Raw genomic sequence first — 25,422 nt, forward strand, 5'->3', positions numbered from 1 at the left:
ATGCCGGCTGGATTTGATCAAGCCAAACATCAGAAGGGACGTGGAGAACCGGCAATTTCAAGGCATGAATGAAAGGCCAACTAGAACCTTCCAGATAGGTCAACAAGTTTTGGCCCGGGACTACCGTACCGAGAAATGGCAGCCTGGAACTATTTGCACATGACTAGGACCGCTGATGTATACCGTGGACATTGGAGAAAGCATAATAAGGCGCCATGCTGACCAGATCATAGAGTCATCCGAAAAGGGACAACCTACACCACAACTCTATACACCTAATGTTGAAGCAGAGATACCCATAGTATCTACCTCCGATCCGGTGATACTGGAACCAGATGAACCCGACACTGGCATTCCAGCTGAATCGACCTTGCCAAAAGAACCTACTACACCACCAGAAACTACTACACCACCGAGGCATTATCCGGACCGAGTCAGGAAGCCTCCAGAGAGACTGACTTATAATTGATTAACTGCAGCAAATGTGTAGATTATTGTTCTTGTAACATGTTAATTAATGATTACTTAAAATATTATGTACTGGTTGTCTAAAAGGGGAGGAATTGTGGTGTATGTGCCTTTAAGAGCCCCCTGTGTACTGTAATGCCGGTAATGGCCACTCGGGCTATATAAGCCTTAATAGTGTCTCGTATCTGTTAGTTCACCTCCAGAATTTGTTCAGTAAACACCTGTGAAACCAACTCCTGCATTCCGTGTCTCCATTAACACACGGATACAACAAACCCCCTCATCTCCGGAATCAACCGAGTGAACCTTCTCTGAACTGCTTCGAGAGCAAGTATATCTTTTCTTAAATAGGGAAACCAAAACTTTACGCAGTATTCCAGGTGTGGCCTCACCAGTACCCTGTATAACTGAAGCAAGACTTCCCTGGTTTTATACTCCATCCCCCTTGCAATAAAAGCCAAGATTCCATTGGCCTTCCTAATCACCTGCTGTACCTGCATACTAACCTTCTGTGTTTCATGCACCAGGACCCCCAGATCCCTTTGTACTGTAGCACTTTGCAGTTTCTCTCCATTTAGATAATAACTTGCTCTTTGATTTTTTCTGCCAAAGTGCATAACCTCACACTTTCCAACATTATATTCCATCTGCCAAATTTCTGCCCACTCACTTAGCCTGTCTATGTCCATTTGTAGGTTTTTTATGTCCTCCTCACTCACTGCTTTCCCTCCCATCTTTGTATCATCGGCAAACTTGGATATGTTGCACTCGGTCCCTTCCTCCAAATCATTAATATAGATTGTAAAGAGTTGGGGTCCCAGCACTGACCCCTGCAGAACACCACTAGTAACTGATTGCCAACCCGAGAGTGAACCATTTATTCTAACTCTCTGTTTTCTGTTAGATAGCCATGCTAGTATATTACCCCCAATCCTGTGATTTTTTTAATCTTGTGCAGTAATCTTTTGTGTGGCACCTTGTCAAATGCCTTTTGGAAGTCCAAATACATCGCATCCACTGGTTCCCCTTTATCTACACTGTTTGTTATGCCCTCAAAGAATTCGAGCAAATTTGTCAAACATGACTTCCCCTTCATAAAACCATACTGACTCTGTCCGATTAAATTATGCTTATCCAAATGTCCTGTTACTGCTTCCTTAATAATGGACTCCAACATTTTACCAACCACAGATGTTAGGCTAACTGGTCTATAGTTTCCAGCCTTTTGTCTACTTCCCCTTTTAAATAAGGGCGTTATATTAGCAGTTTTCCAACCTGCTGGGCCCTTTCCTGAATCCAGTGAGTTTTGGAAAATTACCACCAAAGCATCCGCAATCCCTACCGCTACTTCTCTCAAGACCCTAGGATGTAAGCCATCAGGTCCAGGGGATTTATCCGCCTTTAGTCCCATTATCTTACCGAGTACCACCTCCTTAGTGATTTTAATTGTGTTTAGCTCCTCCCCCCCATAGCCCCCTGTTTGTCCAGTGTTGGGATATTTTTAGTGTCCTCTACTGTAAAGACTGATACAAAATATTTGTTCAGCGTTTTTGCCATCTCCATGTTCCCCACCACTAATTTCCTGGTCTCGTCCTCTAAGGGACCAACATTCACTTTAGCCACCCTTTTTCTTTTTTATATAGCTGTAGAATCTCCTGCTGTCTGTTTTTATATTTTTTGCTAGTTTACTTTCATAATCTATCCTACCTTTCTTAATTCATCTTTTAGTTATTCTTTGCTGGCTTTAAAATGCTTCCCAATCTTCTACCCTCCCACTAGATTTGGCTACTTTATATGCCCTTGTTTTCAGTCGGATACTATGCTTTATTACTTTACTTAGCCACGGATGGCTGTCTTTTCTTTTACGCCCCTTTTTCCTCAGTGGAATATATTTTTCTTGAAAGTTGTGAAATATCTCCTAGAATGTACACCACTGCTCATGTACCATCTTACACTTTAATCTATTTTCCCAGTCCACTTTAGTCAACTCTGCTCTCATACCTTCATAGTCTCCTTTAATTAAGCTTAGTACGCTGGTTTGAGATCCAACTCTCTCACCCTCCAACTGAATTTGGAATTCAACCATGTTATGGTCACTCATTCCAAGGGGATCCTTTACTAGGACATTTTTTATTAATCCCGTCTCATTACACAGGAACAGATCTAAGATTGCCTGCCCCCTGGTTGGTTCAGTAACATACTGCTCAAGGAACCCATCCCTAATGCACTCTATGAACTCTTCCTCAAGGTTGCCCTGCCCAATTTGATTTGTTCAGTCAATATGAAAGTTAAAATCCCCCATGATTATAGCTGTTCCCTTATTACAAGCCCCAACTATTTCCTGATTTATACTCCGACCAACAGAGTTGTAACTGTTAGGAGGCCTATAGACTACGCCCACTAGTGACTTTTTCCCCTTATTATTCCTTATCTCCACCCAAACTGTTTCACTATCCTGATCCTTTGACCCAATATCATTTCTCACTATTGCAGTGATTCCATCCTTTATTAACATAGCCACCCCACCTCCCTTTCCTTCCTGTCTGTCCTTCCTAATTGTCAAATACCCCTGGATGTTTAGTTCCCAGTCATGGTCATCTTGCAGCCATGTTTCTGTAATGGCCACCAGATCATACTCATGTGTAATTATTTGTACCGTCAACTCGTCTATTTTGTTACGAATGCTGCGTGCATTCAGATAAAGAACTTTTAAATATGTTTTGTGACAATTTATTCCTGCTTTTACCCCTTTTACTACTTTACCTTTATCTTTATACATTCTGTCCCTTCCTGACATGCTCTGGTTTTTAATTCCCCCACTGCTACCTTGCTCTATTGCGTATTACCTGGTCCAATCAGTGGGTTTGGGTCTGCTGCTCGCCTCTGCTGACGTCTTCGATTCAGATGCATTTAAGTGGCCCATGCAGCATTTGGATATCATTTCCTTTGTGATGCTCCTTCTAACTGGTCTTTGGAAGATGACTGCTGCAAAAGCAAAGGCTGCTCCTCGATTTGATGATGACTCCCTTCATGCTCTTGTGGAGGGAGTAAGAGGGAGCAAGGAGGTTCTGTTCCCTCCCAATGGCTGGAGGAAGCCTCCTCAGCATACAAGACAGCCTGGCTGAAAATTGCTGAGGAGGTAAGTGCTAGGTCGTTGTGTTCATGCACCTGGGTTCAGTGCAGGAAAAAGTTCAATGATCTGCTACATACAGCAAAAGTGAGTATAACATCACACTTATCTTCAGTCTGCTTCCCATCTGTTCTCTTCACCAGCACTCTGCATTGTCAACCTACTCCTCCACATCCCAACTTAACCTTACATTCCTTGCACCCTTAATGATCCCTCTCCCTCTATGTACAGAATCACTTCACTATTCTACTATGCACCCCTCACTGTTATGCAATGACAACTAATAACGCACAGGGAGGGCCCTTGGTATTGGAACCTCACTCCATCTTTGTCTCCCTCTAAGCATCTATTATATGGATTCTTTACACTCACTCCATCAATCTCGCTGAAACACCACTTGTGTCCCTCATTGCAGGAAAAGAGAACCCAAAATATGAGGGAGAGGGAGAGGACAGGAGGAGGCCCACCGTCGATGGCGCATTTAACAAATGCTGAGGAGGCTGCTCTCGACATCGTCGGAGGTGCAGAGGAGCTGGAAGTGGGGGATGGAGAGACAGGTGCAGTAGAGCAAGGTGGTGACACAATAGATTTGCAACCCTCTCATTTAGATTTCATGAGTGACTGATATAGCATCTGATGTTTATACAGATTGACTTCTGATCATCTGCATAATAGGATATGTCTGCTACCTAAATATCGCATGTCTAACATTGCTTTTACTCCCCCACAGGACCATCGAGACCCCCCTTCCCACTGTCCAGGAGGAAGAGCCGGACGACTCTTCAGAGGAAGCTGCAGCCTCTGAGGGAGCAGCATCACCAGAAATCAGTGCACCCAGCACCAGCGCAGATACGTACACCTCGGAGGGTCCTTCGCAACATAGAGTAGTGTTGTCACCTGGTGTATCACAACTCACAAGTGAGCATCAGCAGATGGTAGTGACAGGGACAGCAGTGGAGAATCCTCATCAGAGGCCGCAGGACATTCCGAGCTCTGCTCAGCTGTATGTAGACGTTGTGCCTCTGGGCCATCCAGAAAGAGAGCGGTGCTGGAACTTCAGCAACAAGTACAGGAGTCTCTGACAGGGTTTGCATGCAGGGTAACTGCAAGTGTGCAGAGAATGGAGAAGTCCATCTCAAACATGAGCAATGTCATGGTGCATGCAATGGTGAATGTAGGTGCCACCATGAAAAGGATGGCAACTTCCATGGAGGCCATAAATCGCCAGACTCAAATGAACCTGGTGACTCTTCTAAATCGATGGTCTGCTATGAAGGATAGATGGGCAGCTATTGAGGACAGAGACACCAGATGTACATGGACGTCCCTGTTATGGGGACTGTCAGTACAGAGACGGGTCCTCATGGCCCCACTGATGTGCAGCAAGGTGCTCTCCAGCTACTTCTTAGCAGTGAAGTGTAGGCGACCCATGAGAGGGATGTTGCTGGTCGACAATAAGGAAGTGTGGGCTCCTCTCCAAGCACTCACACTCTGATGCCACTGCGGAGCCCTCGGTCAGAGCCCCAGATTCCTCACCCGACTGAGATGGCCGTCTCAGCCCCTGCACAGCTGCAGGAGGAGCAGACTGTTGCGGAGCCTTCCCAGGCTCCCAAACCCAGAGGACGCCCGCCAAAGGCATCTAAGCAGGCGCAGCATAGAAGTGACCAAGGTGCCTCCACATCTGCTGAAGCCACGGGGGAAGCACCACGTAGAAGCATACGTAAGAGAAAGTTAACACACAAGTATTCACAAGGGTAGTCACTTGAGTGTTTTGATCTCATACAAAGTAACATGTGTCATCGTGATTTCAATTGTATTAAAGAAATGCGATGGCAAAGTATCCCTATGTGCGCTCAGAAATGGAAGTTGCACAGTGAGTGGTCGGGGCAACTTTCATCTGTAATGATGGTGGTGAGAGTGATAGGAAACCACAGTTTATTGTACAGATGTTGTATGGTGTGTTAAGAAGGTCAGCCAGACATTCATTTCCATGTGCCGGCCACATGTGGTTGATGTGTAAATATACGCAAATCTGGCATGGATTAGTGTATCCCTAGCCTCACGGCCAACAATGTGGTCACGTGCTGGTGGAATTGGCACATCCACCTCCGCAAGGTGTACCTCATCTGCCACCTCCTCCTCCTCCACCTCCTCCTCCTCTTCTTCTGAGGAGGCTGTGCGCTGAACCACTTGTTCCTCAGTCAGCAGTAAGCCACGCTGCTGTGCGATGTTGTGCAGGGCACAGCAGACCACAATGATTCTGGTGGAAATGTGGCTCACATTGTACCGCCCCTCAGTTTCATTTGATGGCCTCCTCATCGGTGTCATTAGCCACTTTTTCAGGGGACAGCCCTTGTCTCCAAGCAGCCATCTGGAAAGTTGGGTTGGCGGATTGAACAGCTGAGGCACAGTAGATTGCCACAGGATGAACGAGTCATGGCAACTGCCAGGGAACTTGGTGCAAACATGCATAATGTTCTTCCTGTGGTTACACACCAGCTGGGCATTAAGGGAGTGGAAGCCCTTGCGGTTCACAAATACAGCTGGGTTGTGATGGGGTGCCCTAATGGCCCACATGTGTGCAGTCTACGACGCCCTGCACCCTTGGCAAGCCTGCCATATTTGCTAAGCCAACCGCATGTGCAGTTACACTTGCTTCATCCGTGGAGAAGTGGATGTAATTGAGCGACTCTGCAAAGATGGCATCAGTAACCTACGTGATGCAAGTGTGTGCGGCCGACTGGGAGATGCCGCTAATGTCTGCTGCTGATCCCTAGAAGGACCCCGAAACAAAGAATTTGAGTGCGGTGGTGACTTGGACAGCCACTGGTAAGGAGTGTCCACCTGCTCCTCTGGGCTCCAGGTGTTGGTGCAGCATTGCGCAGATGTCAGCGACTACCTCTCATGAAAGTCTCAGCCTCCTTTGGCACTGCTGATCAGTCATGTTGAGGAAGCTCATCCTCAGCCTGTAAACCCTGTGTTGTGGGTATCTCCTGCGGTGCGGTGCAGCCCTGTGCTGACGCCCTCTGCCCTGTGCAGCATCAGGTGGCTGAGCAGGAGGTTGGCGCTCCTGTTGTTGCTGCTGCTGTTGTTCTGCTGCTGCCGTGGTTGCTCTTCCTCTGATTCTGAGGACTAGGATAAGAGGGTATAAATGGTTCCCATCCCGCTGGTATATATCTCAATTGAGGAATAGATGTTATAAGCACTCAGTCAATGTGGGGAGAGGGTTTTCCAAGGAGGCCACAGTGCATACGGATCTCAGCTGCAACACTTACAAGTTCAATAGACCTGCAAAATGTGTTCCAACACATCAAAACACAAAGTTCTGCCATCTGAAAGTGAACTTATGTTACAGGTCTACTTTTATGCTGCAGGAGCAGCTGTCAAGTATTCAGCAAGTTGCTGAACCCGACACAATCAGCTGGCGTGTTTGTTGCACGATGGGCAACATGCTGAAAATGTACTAAAATGGGAAGAGCCTGTAAAAGTGGGATTATCTAAGCAGTTAACAAGCTGTTAACTGCCTTAAGTGCCTCTCCCGCCGGTGGTGTTAGTTCTGATTGGGACTCGCAGACCCGACACTTGGTAAAGTTGCGTGGAGGCGGGATGGCGGTGGGTTCGCAACCCGCCGTCAATTGTTTGAATTGTAACTCCTGACGCACCTCCAAACCCACCCTCTGAGTGTCGGCAAAATCACGGCCATTTATTCTGTTTATTTATGATCAAAAGTAACTGTCAGAAAGTATAACTGCAAGGACAATGCAGGCATTGTGGCAAAGGAGGGTGGTTCTTTTTGGGGCAGAAAGCCATCCTCCTGCAAAGGCAGCGAGTATAAATCTGCATGTAAGGAGATGGCAGAGCAAGTCAACAAGTTCTTGCAGATCTGGAGTACCCAAGTAAAAATTTGGAAGACGTTTTCAGGCATCCAGTGAAGGACAAAGGTGAGTGGACTCTCCTTTACACCCTTGCTGCCCATATCTTCGGGGCAGATGTGTCAAATAGGATTTAGGTGCTGAGTTCCCCTAATGTTCTTAACTGATCTGCTTAAGGGCCATCAAGAGAAGACCACAACAGTCAGTTGCTCTGCAACCCAGAACAATCTCACTCCACGTGAAGAAATGGTCCGCAATTTGTTCCTGAAAGATTTGTGCTGGACATAACTTGCGCTTGAAATTCCTTGATCTTTTAGGCTGGTTTGACTGATTTCCGTTGAAGCGCAAACTAGTGGAAACTCTACCTCTCTATACTTTGGTCCTTTTATTCTTAGACTAACTCCTCACATCCAAATAGCATGTCACAAATTGCATTGGAACAAAGCCAAATGAGATAATACTCAACTTTAAAGCTTCTGCTCAAGTTGCATTTTTCTTCTTTAAAAGTAGTGTCAGGTTTGTGCTGCATCCACCAGTGTGTCTCTCTTGTTACAGGATGAAAAGAATCAATTGATGTCTACGAATGTTTGGTTAAAGCAGGTAAGGACATAATTTCATGGCCTCCATAAGCATTATGTTAATACTGACACTAATGGGCAATTAGGTGTGATTCAGTGACACAGTTCATTCCTATTGTCAGGCTGGAGAATTAGGAACTTCCATTCCACACGCAGTCAATAAATTAAATATTCCAGCTGCTGTTCTCAACGCTGTGAAGCAATGGAAGTAATAATCCTGCCCTGTGGCCACTCACCCGTGGTCATTGGTGGAACTACTGCCCTGCGTGTCTCTTGACGTTCACTTCTGAGCTGTTTGGCTATGGGATGTTACCAATGTTGGGATTTAACGCTGTATGCTCTCCTCCTGTTCCTATCCAATGAAAGAAAGTAAGGATGTGTAATTAGGAATCAAGGCTGTCACAGCATCCATAATGCAAGTGGAAGGCCTCTATTATAACCAAAAGACCTTGGCCTAGAAATTGGGTTGGGGCGCCAAAGTGGCGCAAAAGTCGCCTGAGCGCAGGATTTAGCGCAGCGATCGGAGTGATACCGATTGCCAGAAATTCAGTTTCAGCACCCCTCGAGGGACACGGGATGAGGCTCGAGGCACTCCGCGTCCCTCTTCGGGCGCTGAAACTGATTATCACAGCGCAGCGTGCCGCAGCGCCACATGCTGCGGCACGGCACGCTGCGGTACTGCAGGCCTTCCTCCCACTGTTAAGGGGGAGGTGCCTGCAACAGCGCGATCCCCGCTCGCGAGTGCCGGCAAATGAGCCCGGCACCAAGGAGAAGTGCCGGGCTCTCGGGAAACAGCCGGCAATGCCGCGGGGGTGTGGTTAGGAGGTCGGGGACGGAGGTGCTGGCAGGCGGCTGCCAAAAAAGCGGCCGCCCCGCACCTCCGCCTTAACTTGCGCCGCTGCCGGCACAGTAAGGCCCCGTGAACCGGGCGCGGGTAGCAAGCGGCGCAACTGCGGCGTTTGCTACCAAATATCGCGAACGGGGCATGAATGGGGCGCTGCGCACACCGATGACATCATCGGTGGCGGCGTAGCGCAAATGCCTAACGCCACCATTAGCGCCCCTACTGAATATCGCCGGAGACGCAGCCAGTGGCGCTACAGCCACTGACTGCTTCTTTAGGCGCTAACAGGTGGCGCTACTCACCCAATTTCTCCCCCCTTGAGTTTTAATAGAACTATTAGCCCTATAGCTTTCCCCCACTCCTGCGTGGAAATGCCTGGACTCTACTTGACAGCTGCTACTGGTATACTTGAAATCATAAGCCCAAAATCAAGTTTAAGTTTGTGGTTTAAAAACAGAAAATGCTGGAAATACTCAGCAGGTCAGGCAGCATCTGTGGAGGGAGAAACAGAGTTAAGGTTTCAGGCCGATTGTTTCAGGTCAGTTCTGACGAAGGGTCATCAACCTGAAACATTAACTGTTTCTCTCTCCACAGATGCTGCCTGACCTGCTGAATATTTCCAGCATTTTCTGTTTTTATTTCAGATTTCCAGCATCTGCAGTATTTTGCTTTTGCATTAAGTTTATGGTTAATGTTTTCACGTACAATTCCCTTCTGCACTATTTTATGACAGTCGCAGCCCATTTGAAGTAATAAAGGTTAACAATTATATTGAAATAGCTCACAAAAGGACTTTATGCAAGCGTATTAATCAAGGTTTCGGCAGAATAAAATGCTGTATGAAGAATCGCAGGCACAGATTCATACTCCATCATTCTGTGGTGGAATGTGTTGGACTTTCCCTCAGACTAGTTCTCGAGCCGCAAGCTCAGGATTATTGCCTTTAACAAAAAAATAAGTGAACAGCACTGCTCTATCTGCTGATGCACAGCACTTCAGTATCTTTGTCTGTCAACTGGTATATTGAGTGTATCAGTATGTATTTTGGCAACGTTAAGTTGTCATTGTTAATTTCTGACACTCAACATGTTAAAATCGTTCTGTCCCTATATTACTCTGTCATGTAGTAACTTGAATACTCTTTTATATTGTAGGAGTGGAATGATTACAAGCTGAGTTGGAATCCGGATGAATACGGTGGCATTAACATAATCAGAGTTCCATCTGAGTCCATCTGGCTGCCTGATATTGTATTATATGAAAAGTAGGTGTTTATGGTTCTACATTTCCCTATCTGCCAAGAAAAGAAAATAATGATAAATCTATTCTGATAGGGTTAGATGAAGTAGGTTAGGAGGAGGCTTGTGTGGAGCATAAACACCAGCATGGACAAATACAAAAGCAAAATGCTGCGGATGCTGGAAATCTGAAATAAAAACAGAAAATGCTGGAAACACTCAGCAGGTCAGACAACATCTGTAGAGAGAGAAACAGAGTTAACGTTTCAGGTCGATGACCCTTCGTCAGAATTGACCTGAAACAATTGGCCTGAAACCTTAACTCTGTTTCTCTCTCTACAGATGCTGCCTGACCTGCTGAGTATTTGCAGCACTGTCTGTTTTTATTCCAGCATGGACCAGTTAGGCCGAATGGCCTGTTTCTGTGCTGTAAATTCTATGTACCTCTATACTACCCACTTGTGTGGCATATCTTCCAAGTTTAGACGCCATAGGAAATAGGCCTTTTTCATCTCCACATTCCATAAGCACTCCTTACTTTTTTTTACTAATTTCGCCCTAAATTGTCAATTTCACTTACAGGCCACAAGAATTAAGATGTGAAAATGCCACACCAGGGTGTTCTTTTGAAAGTGGCTGAGGCGCATCATTGAGCCAGAGTAGAGGGGGTATTAGTGCATATCTGGCAATGCTAAACCCAACCTGGTAGTGCTTAATGGTGACACTGCATGTCTGAAATGGAAAGTGTTCCATTCCCCAGCACTAAACCCTCACCTTAATAAGCACAAAATTGGATCCCATTTAAAAAATAATAATTAATTAATCTGCCAAAGACAGCCACATAGAGGTGGATATTTCTCCATATTTCAACACACCAGAACTTACTTGAGCACTTGACTTTCCCTCATTCCAAAGCAATCCCAGCTACATTAAAAAATTATCAAATTCCACTCCTGCAGAAAAAAGTAGCACAGGGTTTAGAATAATAATGATTCAAGCGATGACAGATTACATCACCTTGGTTGTATTATTTCCCTCAAACCCGCTCTATAAACATTTCTGTAGGAATTTCCCCATGCTTTACACCGTGGCCCATCTAAAAACTTTCAAATCCATGCCATTGTGAGCTTTTAAACCCTCTGGGCTGTTTGTCCTCAAAGTCCATCCGCTTGTCTCTTTCTGCGCATCACTGTAGATACTGTTCAAACCGTGCCTAGATTCACCTGTGAGCCCTTCAGTTCAAGTGACACAACCAGCTTCGCTCGTGGAAATGTTTACATGTGCCACAGTATGAAGCCCCGATTACAGACCCAGATCCAGAAACATTAGTAGACTGCGCTTTAAGTATCCTTGTTCCTCTAACTTTTCACTCCCCCCCAGCCCCCCAACAGATACAAATGCGTACACACACTCAATGGAAATTCTGTTCTATTGGTGAAAATACTTCAACCATATATCAATATCAACCGTATATCCAAATTTGCTGGCAACACCAAGTGGCGCAGTAAGTAGTGTAGATGGGAGCAGAAAATTGCAATGCGACATTGATAGACTAAGTGAGTGGGCAAAACTGTGGCAGATGGAGTTCAATGTGGGGAAGTGTGATGTCATCCACTTTGGAACTAAGAAAGCTCGATCAGAGTATTTCCTAAATGATGAGAAGTTGGAAACTGTGGCGGAGTGGAGAGTTGTAGGAGTCCAAGTGCAGAAATCACTAAAAGCTAGTGGACAGGTACAAAAATAATTAAAGAGGCTAATGGAATGTAGACTTTATCTCTGGGGCTGGAATACAAAAGGGGTGGAAGTTATGTTACATTTATATAAAGCTCTGATTAGACCCCATCTGGAGTATTGCTTTCAGTTCTGGGCACCGCACCTCAGCAAGGATATAATGGCTTTGGAGGGAATTTTTGTTTTTATTCGTTCCTGGGACGTGAGCATCACTGGCAAGGCCAGCATTTATTGCCCATCCCTAATTGCCCTTGAGAAGGTGGTGCTGAGCTGTCTTCTTGAACCGCTGCAGTCTGTGTGATGAAGGTACTCCCACAGTGCTGTTAAGGAGGGAGTTCCAGGATTTTGACCCAGCGACGATAAAGGAACGGCGATATATTTCCAAGTCAGGATGGTGTGTGATATTGGAGGGGAACTTGGAGGTGGTGGTGTTCCCATGCAGCTGCTGCCCTTGTTCTTCTAGGTGGTAGAGGTCATGGGTTTGGGAGGTGCTGCTGAAGAAGCCTTGGCGAGTTGCTGCAGTGCATCTTGTAGATGGTACACACTGCAGCCACAGTGCGCCGGTGGTGGAGGGAGTGAATGTTTAAGGTGGGGTGCCAATCAAGTGGGCTGCTTTGTCCTGGAAGGTGTCGAGCTTCTCGAGTGTTGTTGGAGCTGCACTCATCCAGGCAAGTGGAGAGTATTCCATCACACACCTGACTTGTGCCTTGTAGATGGTGGAAAGGCTTTGGGGAGTCAGGAGGTGAGACACTCACCACAGAATACCTAGCCTCTGACCTGCTCTTGTTGCCATAGTATTTATGTGGCTGGTCCAGTTAGGTTTCAGGTCAATGGTGACCCCCAGGATGTTGATAGTGGGGGATTTGGCGATGGTAATGCCGTTGAATGTAAAGGGGCTGTAGTGTCCGAGGATCAATAATACTCAGACTGCAGGAGAACAATAAAACAGGTATTTACTGAACAGAGAGTAATTCAAGACTGAAATACAGAAGCCTGCTATGGCTTTATATACAGGGGTGGTCACTGCCGGTACTGCAGTATAGAATCAGTTCTTCTCTTAAAGGCACATACACAACAATTCCTCCCCTTTTAGATAAACAGTACATAACATTCATTTAACAACTAAATAATAACTAATTACAATTACAATTTTCTCTGTACTATATACATCAACTGAAATAATCATTTATAAGTTCAGTCTTTGAGGAGGCTTCCTGATCCTGACTGGATAGCGCCTTTCTCGAGTATCCTGTTCTTGCGGCGGAGTTGATTCTGGCTCATTGTCATTGGTTGGTTTGTCAGCTTCCAATACCACTGCTTCTGAGGTAGACGCAATCTGTACTTCGGGTTGATTACCAGGTGCACCTGCTCGTGGTATGGGTTTGGCTTGTTCCTGTGACTCTAGAATCTGGTCAGCATGGCATCTCCCGATGCTTTCTCCAATGTCCACTGTGTACATTAGTGGTCCCTGCTGTGTGCATATCGTATCTGGCTGCCATTTTTCTGTTCGGTAGTCGCGGGCATAGACTGGTTGCTCTATCTTGAAGCTCCTGGTTGGCTTCTCATTTATGTGCTGGAATTGCTTATCCTCAACATCTCGTCTTATGTTTGGTTTGAGCAAATCCAGGCGACATCTTAGCCTTCGGTTGAAGAACATTATGGCTGGAGCTTGGTTGGTGACTGCATGTGTCGCATTCCGGTAAGCAAACAAGAAATTATCCACCTTGTGTTGTAGTAGTATGTCGTCATTATGCATTGCCTTTATGGCCTTTTTAAAGGTCTGAACAAACCTCTCAGCCAATCCATTTGTGGCTGGATGATATGGGGCAGATGTGTAATGCTTCACCCCATTATTCCTCAGAAACCTCCGGAAATCCTCTGACACAAACTGTGGCCCATTGTCGGAGCAAATCTGTTCTGGCAAGCCATTCCTGGCGAAGATGGTCCGTAGGACTGCAATAGTTTTCTCCATGGTGGTGGAGGAAATTTTGATGACCTCTGGCCATTTCGAATGGGTGTCCACAGCGATTAGGAACATTGAGCCCATAAATGGACCAGCAAAATCAATGTGTACCCGTTGCCATGGAGATGAGGGCCACTCCCATGGATGTAGCGGGGCCTGTGGTTGGGCGTTTTGGACCTTCTGGCATCCTGTGCATCTCTTGGCCATATCCTCAATTTCTTTATCGATTCCCGGCCACCACACAAACGCCCTGGCTAGGCTCTTCATTTTTACCCCTCCCAGATGACCCTCATGAAGCTCATTGAGCACTCTATCTCTCAACTTGGGTGGAATTTCCACTCGGGATCCACACATCAAGGTCCCTCAGCACACTGACAGCTGTTCTCTCGTTGGCGAGAATGCTGGCAACAGTGAGTCGCCATGTGCTGGCCATCCCTTCACCGTCAAATCATAGAGCCGAGAGAGTGTCGGGTCATTTCGGGTTTCCTTCTCTATACTTGAGTTTGTAACAGGTAGACATTCGACTATGGTCGCATGGAATATCTCAACAGGGTCCACTGCAGGTGCTTCCTCTACCGTAGGCAACGGTAGGCATGACAGCCCATCAGCGTTTCCATGTTGTTTCGTACCCTTGTACTCTATGTCGTACTGATGTGCCCCTAGAAAAAGTGACCATCTTTGCAGCCGTTGCGCCGTCATCACTGGAACGCCCTTCTTTGGGTTAAAAATGGAGACCAGGGGCTGATGATCAGTCAATAGGGTGAATTTCTGCCTGTGCAGATAGTGATTGAATTTTTTCACCCCCCACACCAAGCTGAGGGCCTCCCTGTCAATCTGGGCATAGTTACGCTCGGCTGAGGTTAACGAGCGCGACGCAAAGGCTATTGGCCTCTCTGAACCGTCAGGGAATTTGTGTGACAGCACCGCTCCGATGCTGTAGGGAGACGCATCACATGCTAACTGAATCGGTAGTGTTGGATTGTAGTGGGCCAATACTTCATTTGAAGTGATTAGGCATTTACATTTCTGAAAGGCACGCTTACACTCATCACTCCATTTCCATGTTACTCCAGTTTGTAGTAGGGCATTCAGTGGGTGCAGAATTGTAGATAAATTTGGCAAGAACTTATGGTAGTAGTTCACCAACCCGAGGAACGACCTCAGTTGTGACACATTTTCCGGTGCTGGAGCCTTGACTACAGCCTCAATCTTGTCCGGCGACTTATGCAACCCTTCCTCATCAATCATGTGGCCACAATACGAGATTTAAGAACATAAGAACATAAGAACTAGGAGCAGGAGTAGGCCAATCGGCCCCTCGAGCCTGCTCCGCCATTCAATAAGATCATGGCTGATCTGATTTTAACCGCCAATCTACTATCATGGAACCATCTCCTGAATCTAACAGAATTAGACACACGAAATAGGAGCAGGATCAGGCTACACGGCCCCTGGGCCCGTTCCGCTACCCACAGGGCCATGACCGATCCGAACCTAGACTCATGTCCAAATTCCTGCCCGTTCCCCATAACCCTTTATTCCCTTTACTTCTAGGAAACTGTCTATTTCTGTTTTAAATTTATGTAATGATGTAGCTTCTACAGCTTTTTGGGGCAGCATATTCCATGGACCTACCACCCTCTGAATGAAGTAATTCCTCCTCATCTCAGTTTTGAAAGAGCAGCCCCTTATTCTAAGACTATGCCCCCTAGTTCTAGTTTCACCCATCATCGGGAACATCCTCCCCGCATCCACCCGATCCAACCCCTTCACAATCTTATATGTTTCAATAAGATCGCCTCTCATTCTTCTGAACTCCAATGAGTAGAGTCCCAATCTACTCAACCTCCCCTCATATGTCCATCCCCTCATCCCCGGGATTAACCGAGTGAACCTTCTTTGTACTGGCTCGAGAGCAAGTATGTCTTTTCTTAAGTATGGACACCAAAACTGTATGCAGTATTCCAGGTGCGGTCTCACCAATACCTTGTACAACTGAAGGAATACCTCCCTATTTTTATATTCTATCCCCCTAGCAATGAAAGCCAACATTCCATTGGCCTTCTTAATCACTTGCTGCACCTGCATACTAACCTTTTGAGTTTCGTGCACCAGGACCCCCAGATCCCTTTGTACTTCAGTACTTTCCAGTTTCTTGCCATTAAGATAATAACTTGCTCTACGATTTTTCCTGCCAAAGTGCATAACCTCACACTTTCCAGTATTGTATTCCATCTGCCAAATCTCTGCCCATTTACTTAGCCTGTCTATGTCCCCTTGCAGGTCCTCCTCACTCACTACTTTCCCTCCCATCTTAGTATCATCTGCAAACTTTGATATGTTACACTCGGTCCCCTCCCCCAAATCATTAATATAGATTGTAAAGAGTTGGGGACCCAGCACTGACCCCTGTGGAACACCACTAGTTACTGATTGCCAGTCCGAGAATGAACCATTTAACCCAACTCTCTGCCTTCTGTTAGAGAGCCAATCCTCTATCCATGCCAGAATATTACCCCCAATCCCGTGATTTTTTATCTTAAGCAATAATCTTTTGTGTGGCACCTTGTCAAATGCCTTTTGGAAGTCTAAATACACTACGTCCACTGGTTCCCCTTTATCCACCCTATATGTTACTTCCTCAAAGAACTCCAACAAATTTGTCAAACATGACTTCCCCTTCATAAAACCATGCTGACTTTGTCCTATTAAATTATGATTATCCAAATGTCCTGTTACTGTCTCCTTAATAATTGACTCCAATATTTTACCTACCACAGATATTAGGCTAACCGGTCTATAGTTTCCAGCCTTCTGTCTACTGCCCTTTTTAAATAAGGGCGTTACATTAGCAGTTTTCCACTCTGCCGGGACCTTTGCTGAGTCTAGGGAGTTTTGGAAAATTATTACCAATGCATCCACAATCCCTGACGCTACTTCCCTCAAGACCCTAGGATGTAAGCCATCAGGTCCAGGGATTTATCCGCCTTGAGTCTCATTATTTTACCAAGTACCACTTCCTTAGTGATTTTGATCACGTTTAGCTCCTCCCCCCCATAGCCCCCTGTTTGTCCAGTGTTGGGATATTCTTAGTGTCTTCTACTGTAAAGACTGATACAAAATATTCATTCAGTGTTTTTGCCATCTCCATATTTCCCACCATTAATTTCCCGGTCTCATCCTCTAAGGGACCAACATTTACTTTAGCCACCCTTTTTCTTTTTATATAACTATAAAAACTCTTACTATCTGTTTTTATATTTTTTGCTAATTTACTTTCATAATCTATCTTCCCTTTCTTAATCAATCTTTTTGTTATTTTTTGCTGTCTTTTAAAGTTTTCCCAATCCTCTATCCTCCCACTAGATTTGGCTAACTTATATGCCCTTGTTTTTAGTCAAATACTATCCTTAATTTCTTTACTTAGCCACGGATGGCTGTCTTTTCTTTTACACCCTTTTCTTCTCAGTGGAATATATATTTTTTGGAAGTTGTAAAATAACTCCTTAAATGTACACCACTGATCATGTATCGTCTTACCCTTTAATCTATTTTCCCAATCCACTCTATTCAATTCTCCTGAAGAACTCGCATTTGGGGCGGTTGGCTCGTAGCCCATATTCCTGAATCTCGTGAGCACCTGCTCCAGGTTGGCAAGGTTTTCACTGTCATTTTCGCCCGTAACCAGGATGTCGTCCAAATAACACTGGGTCCCCGGGATCCCTTGCAGGACTTGTTCCATCGCCCTCTGCCAAATAGCCGGGGCTGATGCTACCCCGAATACCAGTCGATTGTACTGGTAAAGGCCTTTGTGAGTGTTTATCGTGAGGTATTTCCTAGACGCTTCTTCCACCTCCATTTGTAGATACGCTTGGGCCAGATCAATCTTTGTAAAGCGTTTCCCTCCAGATAGTGAGGCAAAAATATCTTCTATCCATGGAAGTGGATATTGTACTGTGTGCAGGACTGGGTTCACAGTTACCTTGAAGTCCCCACAGATGCGAACCTTCTTCGGTTCCCCAGGCGTGCTACTCAATGATTTCTTCATTACAGGAATGATGGGTGTGGCCCACTCGCTCCAGTCCACCTTGGACAACACACCCGAACGCTCCAGACTCTCCAGCTCTGCTTCAACGGCTGGGCGGATCGCGTAAGGTACCGGTCTGGCCTTAAAAAATTTTGGGTTTGCGTTATCTTCGATTTTTATCGTTGCCGTTACTCCTTTTAGAGTCCCAAGTCCTTTTTGGAACACCTCTTTCGCGTCAGTTAGAATTTTTGACAGTCGTCCAGGTGTGACGTCATCATCCTTTTTATCAGTCACAGTTAACGCCTGAATGGAATGCCAATCCAATTGTATTTTTCGGATCCATTCACATCCCAATAATGGTGGTCCTCCATCTGGTAGTATATATAGATACAGTTTCTGTGTTTCCTTGCCGTTGTATTCAACTGGCACCCTTATTTTTCCTCTGGGGTAGATTTTTGCCCCGTGTATGTCTTCAATACAATGGACGTGTCCTTCAAGGGTATGTGTGAGAATAGCCGCTCATAGTCTCATCGATTCGTGATAGTTAGGGCTGATCCTGTGTCCAATTCCATCTTTACTGGGGACCCTGCTATCATGAGGGTGACCCAAATGGTTCGGTGATCCTCCTTTGCGATCACGTTGTGTAACTTTAGACAACTTAATCTCCTGCTCCCGGAGTCCTTATCACTCTCCTGATCTTCCGAACTACTGTCTGTCAATTTCTTTACTTTCTTGTACTTTTCCTTAGTAGTTCTTGTAGTGTTGGTTTTCTTTCCCGACCTGCAGACTCTTGCTATGTGTCCCATTTTCCCACATTGCCTGCATATTTTGTCTTTAAACCAGAAGTCCTTCTGCTCATGGGTTGTTCTGCCGCAGCGATAGCACTTTTTGGCACCATACGCCATTTTGTTAGCGCTGCATTCTTGTGGTTTCTGTTGTATTTCCGCAGCTCCTCGTGCTGCTGCTTCGTAGGATACTGCCACGCTGAAAGCCTGTTCTAGCGTCAGGTCCTTTTCCGAAAGTAGTCGTTTCTGGGTTCCTTCACTCTGGAGCCCGCAGACAAACTTATCTCGCAAGGTGTCTGCCAGTCCTGCTCCGAACTGGCAGTGCTTCGATAACTTGCGTAGTTCCGTAAGATAGTCAGCATTGCTCTCATCTTTGTGCTGGTTTCTTTTATGGAACTTGAATCTTTCTGCTATCAGCAGCGGTGTAGGGTTTAGGTGTTCACAGAATCACAGAATCACAGAAACCCCACAGTGCAGATAGAGGCCATTTCGGCCCATCGAGCCTGCACCGACACATATCCCACCCTATCCCCGTAACCCCGCGTATTTAATTCCCCTAACACTAAGGGTCAATTTATCATAGCCAATCAACCTAACCCGCACATCTTTGGACTGTGGGAGGAAACCGGAGCACCCGGAGAAAACCCACGCAAACACGGGGAGAATGTGCAAACTCCACACAGACAGTCGCCCGAGGCCGGATTCGAACCCGGGTCCCTTGCGCTGTGAGGCAACAGTGCTAACCACTATGCCACCATGCTGCCCTGTAAGATATTAACAATCTCTTCAAAACTTTTCTCCATTGGTTTAGCTGGGGCAACTAAGTTCCGCAATAGGCCGTACGTTCTCGCGCCCATCAAATTTAATAATACCGACGCCTTCTTTCCATTGGCCACCTCATTGGCATTACAGTACACTTCAATTCTTTCCACATACGTGGTCCAGTCTTCTACCTCGTTGTCGAAAGCAGTGATACTGCCACTCTTTGGCATCTTGGGTGATTTAAAATGGCGCCTCCCGCGCTTTTTCTTCTTCCCCAATGTAATAAAATGGCGCCTCCCGCGCTTTTCCTTCTTCCCCAATGGAATAAAATGGCGCCTCCCGCGCTTTTCCTTCTTCCCCTTGCTGCCACGCTGCTCCTAGCATTCTACAGGGTAATGACGGCGACCCGCGGCTTCGGCGCGTCTCACTTTTCCTTCCCCGCGTTCTATCCTCTCTACGCTGCCCTGTTCTTGAGCACCGACTGCGCCCTGTGCGCTCCACCCTCTCTCTCTCTCTTCCTCCCGACAACGCTGCACGGCCCCTTTGCAGAGCCGCTCAATCGAGCCCAAGCCCACCGCAGTCCGGAAGGGTCAGCGCACTACCTGCTACCAGCACGACTTGCTGGAACACCTCGACTGGGGAGCCAGGCCCAGCTCTCCACAGCCTCCCCTGCAACTCTCCGATGGATCCCTGGGCGGTTGCCCGCGGTCGACGCCCGCCATTCTGACTTCGACCTCCAAGAAGCTTCTCTTCAGGGAAAAGATCCCCGTGAGGAAATGCAGTACTGCAGGTGAGTTCAAACCTGCCCGTCGCCAGTGTAGTGTCTGAGGATCAATAATACTCAGACAGCAGGAGAACAATAAAACAGGTATTTACTGAACAGAGAGTAATTCAAGACTGAAATACTGAAGCCTGCTATGGCTTTATATACAGGGGTGGTCACTGCCGGTACTGCAGTATAGAATCAGTTCTTCTCTTAAAGGCACATACACAACAGGGACGATGGTTAGACTCTCACTTGTTGGAGATAATCATTGCCTGGCACTTGTGTGGCGTGAATGTTACCTGCCACTTATCAGCCCAAGCCTGAATGTCGTCCAGGTCTTGCTGTATGTGGGCATGGACTGCTTCATTATCTGAGGAGTTGCGAATGGCGCTGAACACTGTGCAGTCATCAGCGAACATCCCCACTTCTGACCTTATGATGGAGGGAGGGTGATTGATGAAGCATCTGAAGATGGTTGGGCCTAGGACACTGCCCTGAGGAACTCCTGCAGCGATGTCCTGGGGCTGTGATGATTGACCTCCAACCATCGCAAGCATCTTCCTTCGTGCTAGGTATGACTCCAGCCAGTGGAGATTTTTCCCCCCGATTCCCATTGACTTCAGTTTTACTAGGGCTCCTTGATGCCACACTCAGTCAAATGCTGCCTTGATGTCAAGGGCAGTCACTCTCACTGTTGTGTTTGTACTGCTATGCACAACTACATAAAATAATAAAGCAGCAGAGACTGAGAGTAACTTCAAGTGATCTTTACTGGGTAACTGGAACTTCGGCACTGACTATACAAATCGATACGCGTCTGTTATATACGCTCGCAACTAAGGATGTACATCCGCAAAACAAAGTAGTCCCTTCAATGTTGTATACATTACACTTCCTCCCTCTTTAGTTTAATAGTATATTAACGCAAAATTTCTGTAATTAATATACAGAGCCTGTCTTTACAGTAACCTTTTTGTTTTCTTAAAAGTAACAAAATTCAAATTCCAACAATACATTTTATTTTGTCAACAGCCCTTTTACAAGTCAAGTCTCTGGGGAGGCCTCCTCTGCCTCTCTGGGTAACATTTCTCCAGACTCTTTTGCTTTGGAGAATGAGACTGTACAGGTACAGGTGCATCAGGTAAGCTATCAGCACAGGTAGAGCTCTCAGCTGTGGATGAGGCTGGTGCTGATGCTGATGAATCAGGAGTGTCTGTTTCCATGTCAGGTGAGTCTAGGCGAGGTATAGGGGTGTTTTCCACCTGAACATCCAGAATTTGGTCCACATGACGTCTCAAAACGTTCTCTCCCACATCCACAGTATACATCAGTGGTCCCTCTCTTGTGGATATTGTCCCTGGTTGCCACTTTCCCGTCCGGAAATCACGAGCAAGAACTGGCTGTCCCACACTGAAGCTTCTTGTTGGCTTAGCATTCAAATGTTTGAACTGTTTGTTCTCTACATCACGACGTACATTCGGTTTAAGAAGGTCCATGCGAGATCTCAGGTTCCTGTTCAGAAACATCATCGCTGGAGTCTGATTAGTGGCTGCGTGTACTGCGTTCCGATAAACAAAGAGGAAATTGTCTATCTTGTGTTGCAGTGGTAGATCCTCGCTGTACGTTGCTTTGATGGCCTTCTTGAAAGTCTGTACGAATCTTTCTGCCAAGCCATTTGTAGCTGGATGGTACGGGGCAGATGTGTAGTGCTTGATTCCATTTTCCCTCATGAAACCTTGGAATTCGTCAGAGACAAATTGTCGTCCATTGTCTGTGCAGATTTGTTCTGGTAGGCCATTTCTAGCGAACATTGTCCTCAGAACTGAAATGGTCTTTTCAGATGTGGTTAATTTCATTTTAATGACCTCAGGCCATTTGGAATGTGCATCGACTGCAATCCATGAACGGTCCAGCAAAGTCGATGTGCACATGTTGCCATGGTGATGAGGGCCATTCCCATGGGTGGAGAGGGGCTTGTGGTGGTGCGTTCTGGACCTTTTGACATCCTGAGCAGCTCTTTGTCAGGTCCTCGATCTGTTTTTCAATTCCCGGCCACCACACGTAACCACGGGCAAGGCTTTTCGGGCTAGATTTTCAGTTGCTTGCGCCAGCAGTTAGCGCCTTAAGAGCAGTGATTTTCGGGCGCTATGCATGTAGCGCCCGGGCGCAGCGCAGTTTGCGCCCCGCCCCAAATTAAGTTGCCCGTTAGCGCCGGCGCAAAGTTTAGCGGCCGCCCGGATGCGCGCGCAGAAAATGACATCACATCCTCGTGCAACGCCCTTTGGCCGCCCCGAATCCCAACTTCAGTCGGACCGCCCCATTGTGCGGCTGGCGTCCAGAGCGTTTGTAAAATGGAACGCAACACACCCTGGGGAGCGCAAATTAAAGGGCACTCCTCCTGCACTATAAAAGGTGCATGTGTTGTGTGGAGGCATCCAGTGTGTTGTTGTGCACGGTGTATTTATGTTTCCGGCCACCACCACCGCCACCACCTCCTCCTCCTCCTCCTCCTCCTCCTCCTCCTCCTCCTGTTTTCCCCCCCAGACTCTGCCTTTGAAAAAAACACATGCACCCTTCCCCTTTAAGAGCTCACTGGCACCAGAGTGTCTGCCGTGCGCTGCGCCCGAGCTCGGGTGTTGCGCTCTGCACCGCCGGCTTAGCGCCTAAAGATAGTAGTGGAACGCCTCTTTTAGCGCTCCACCAACCTCTTAGGGCGAAGCCACTGAATTTCCGGCAACGGGGCGCTACTTTGGGGTGGGCGCTAACTTCGGGCGGGTGCTAAGGTTAGCGCCCCAAAACTGTCTATACTGAAAATCTAGCCCTTCATCTTTACCGTACCTAAGTGGCCTTCATGCAGTTCATCTAGCACTCGGTTACGAAGCTTGGAAGGAATCACAACTCGTGAGCCGCACATCAGTGTTCCCCGACACACTGATAACTGCTCCCTCCAAGCTGAGAATGCTGGAAACAATGAGTCACCATGCACTGGCCATCCCTTCACAGTGATGTCATAAACTTTTGACAATGTAGGGTCATTGCGTGTTTCTCTTTCAATGAGGGAGTTTGTCACTGGTAGCTGCTCAACTATTGTTGTGTGAAATATCTCTGCTGAGTCAACTGTTGTAGTTCTCTCTGAGGTCGGCAGTGGTAAACGTGACAAACCATCGGCGTTGCCATGTTGCTTGGTCCCCTTGTATTCAATGTCATACAGGTGAGCCCCTAGGAAGAGTGACCATCACTGCAACCGTTGTGCTGTCATCACTGGAACGCCCTTCCTTGGGTTGAAGATTGAAATGAGAGGCTGGTGGTCAGTTAACAGTGTAAACTGTTGACCATACAAGTAGTGGTTGAATTTCTTGACTCCCCACACAAGGCTGAGGGCCTCTCGGTCAATCTGTGCATAATTGCGTTCAGCTGTAGTCAATGATCTTGAGGCAAAGGCTATTGGTCTTTCTGTGCCATCTGGGAACTTATGTGACAACACGGCACCAATGCCATGGGGTGAAGCATCACATGCCAGTCGAATAGGTAAGGATGGGTCAAAGTGAGCTAGCACCTCTTCTGAAGTAATGAGTCTTTTACTCTCTTGAAAAGCTTGTTCACAGCTGTCACTCCACTTCCATTGTGACCCTGTCTGTAGCAGTGCATTTAGTGGACGTAACACTGTGGATAGGTTGGGCAAGAACTTGTGATAGTAGTTCACCAGTCCAAGATATGACCTCAACTGAGATACATTTTCAGGTGTTGGTGCATTAATCACAGCTTCAATCTTGTCTGGAGACTTGTATAAACCGTCCTTGTCCACAGTACGAGATTTCCTTTTTGAAAAACTCACACTTGTCTCGGTTCGCTCAGAGCCCATACTCCCGTAACCTGATGAGCAGCTGTTCGAGGTTGGAAAGGTGGTCATTGTCATTCTTGCCAGTAATGATGATGTCATCAAGATAACACTGAGTACCTGGGATCCCCTGCAGGACTTGGTCCATTGCCCTTTGCCAGATTGCAGGAGCTGATGCTATTCCGAATACCAGCCGATTGTACTGGTGAAGGCCTTTGTGCATATTTATTGTCAGGTACTTCTTTGATGCATCATCAATTTCCATTTGGAGATAGGCCTGGGCCAAGTCAATCTTTGTGAAGCGTTCCCCTCTTGACAGGGAAGCAAAGATGTCCTCAATGTGAGGCAATGGGTACTGTACTGTGTGGAGGACTGGGTTAACAGTCACTTTAAAGTCTCCACAGATGCGCACTTTTCTTGGCTTTCCTGGTTTTGTGCTGGAGGTTTTCTTCATCACTGGAACTATAGGTGTGGCCCATTCACTCCAATCCACCTTGGACAGGACCCCTAACTGCTCCAAGTTCTCCAGCTCTGCTTCTACTGAAGGGCGAATTGCATAAGGCACTGGTCTGGCCTTGTGGAACTTTGGATTTGCGTTCTCCTCAATCTTAATTTTTACTTCCATGCCCTTAAGTTTTCCTATTCCCTTCTTGAACACTTCCTGAGAGTCAGATAGTATTTGTGACAGTCTCTCAGGAGTGGCATTGCTGTCCTCCTTTGCTGACACAAACAGTGCTTGGATGGTGTGCCAATCCAACTGTATTTTCCTGAGCCATTCGCGTCCCAGTAATGGTGGTCCTCCATTTTCCACTACATAGAGGTTCAATTGTGGTACTTTTTTTCTTTGTATGTCACTGTCACTTTTATTTTACCTTTGGGGCACACTCTTTGCCCTGTGTATGTCTTTAACAGTACTTTAGTTGGCCTTAGCGGTATGTGTGAAAACAGTCGTTTGTAGTCATACAGGGACCACTGTTAAAGCTGAGCCTGTGTCCAACTCCATTTTCAGCCTAACTCCTGCCACTTCTGGAGTAATCCATATTATTCTGTGATCCCCTGTCTCTTTCACACTGTGTAGTTTTAGACAAGCCAAATCCTTTTCCTCTGAGTCTGTGTCACTTTTTTCTTTATCTGAACTGTCTCCAGTCACGTAGTGTACCTTCTTGTATCTATCTTTGAAAGGTTTCTTGTTTTCAGTCACTTGATGTACCTTTTTGTTACTCTGTATTGTATCAGTTTTCGGCTTCTTATTTGCTTTGCAGACCCTTTCAATGTGCCCTCGTCTGCCACATTGTCTGCAATCTTTATCTTTAAACCAACAGTCATTGTGGTCATGTGACATTTTGCCACAGCGATAGCACTTCTTTTCTTGTTTCAGTGACATTTTATTAGTTGAATATTCCAGGGACTTTTGATGAAT

General features: G+C 46.5%; 1 protein-coding gene across 3 annotated transcripts in view; it reads left to right on the plus strand.

Annotated features, from left to right (window-relative positions):
- LOC147124818 (neuronal acetylcholine receptor subunit beta-3-like) overlaps positions 1 to 25,422 on the plus strand; it is a 96,629-nt gene that overhangs the window by 38,926 nt on the left and 32,281 nt on the right. For all 3 annotated transcript variants that reach the window (XM_085993564.1, XM_085993553.1, XM_085993570.1), the window contains exons 3-4: positions 8,026 to 8,070; positions 10,047 to 10,156. In XM_085993564.1, the coding sequence (XP_085849690.1) occupies positions 8,026 to 8,070; positions 10,047 to 10,156 (155 nt within the window). The remainder of the gene's footprint in view (positions 1 to 8,025; positions 8,071 to 10,046; positions 10,157 to 25,422) is intronic.

Source organism: Somniosus microcephalus, chromosome 1 (genome assembly GCF_052327205.1).
Source record: "Somniosus microcephalus isolate GS21.2 chromosome 1, FLI_Smic_1.0, whole genome shotgun sequence".
Classification (NCBI taxonomy): Eukaryota; Metazoa; Chordata; class Chondrichthyes; order Squaliformes; family Somniosidae; genus Somniosus; species Somniosus microcephalus.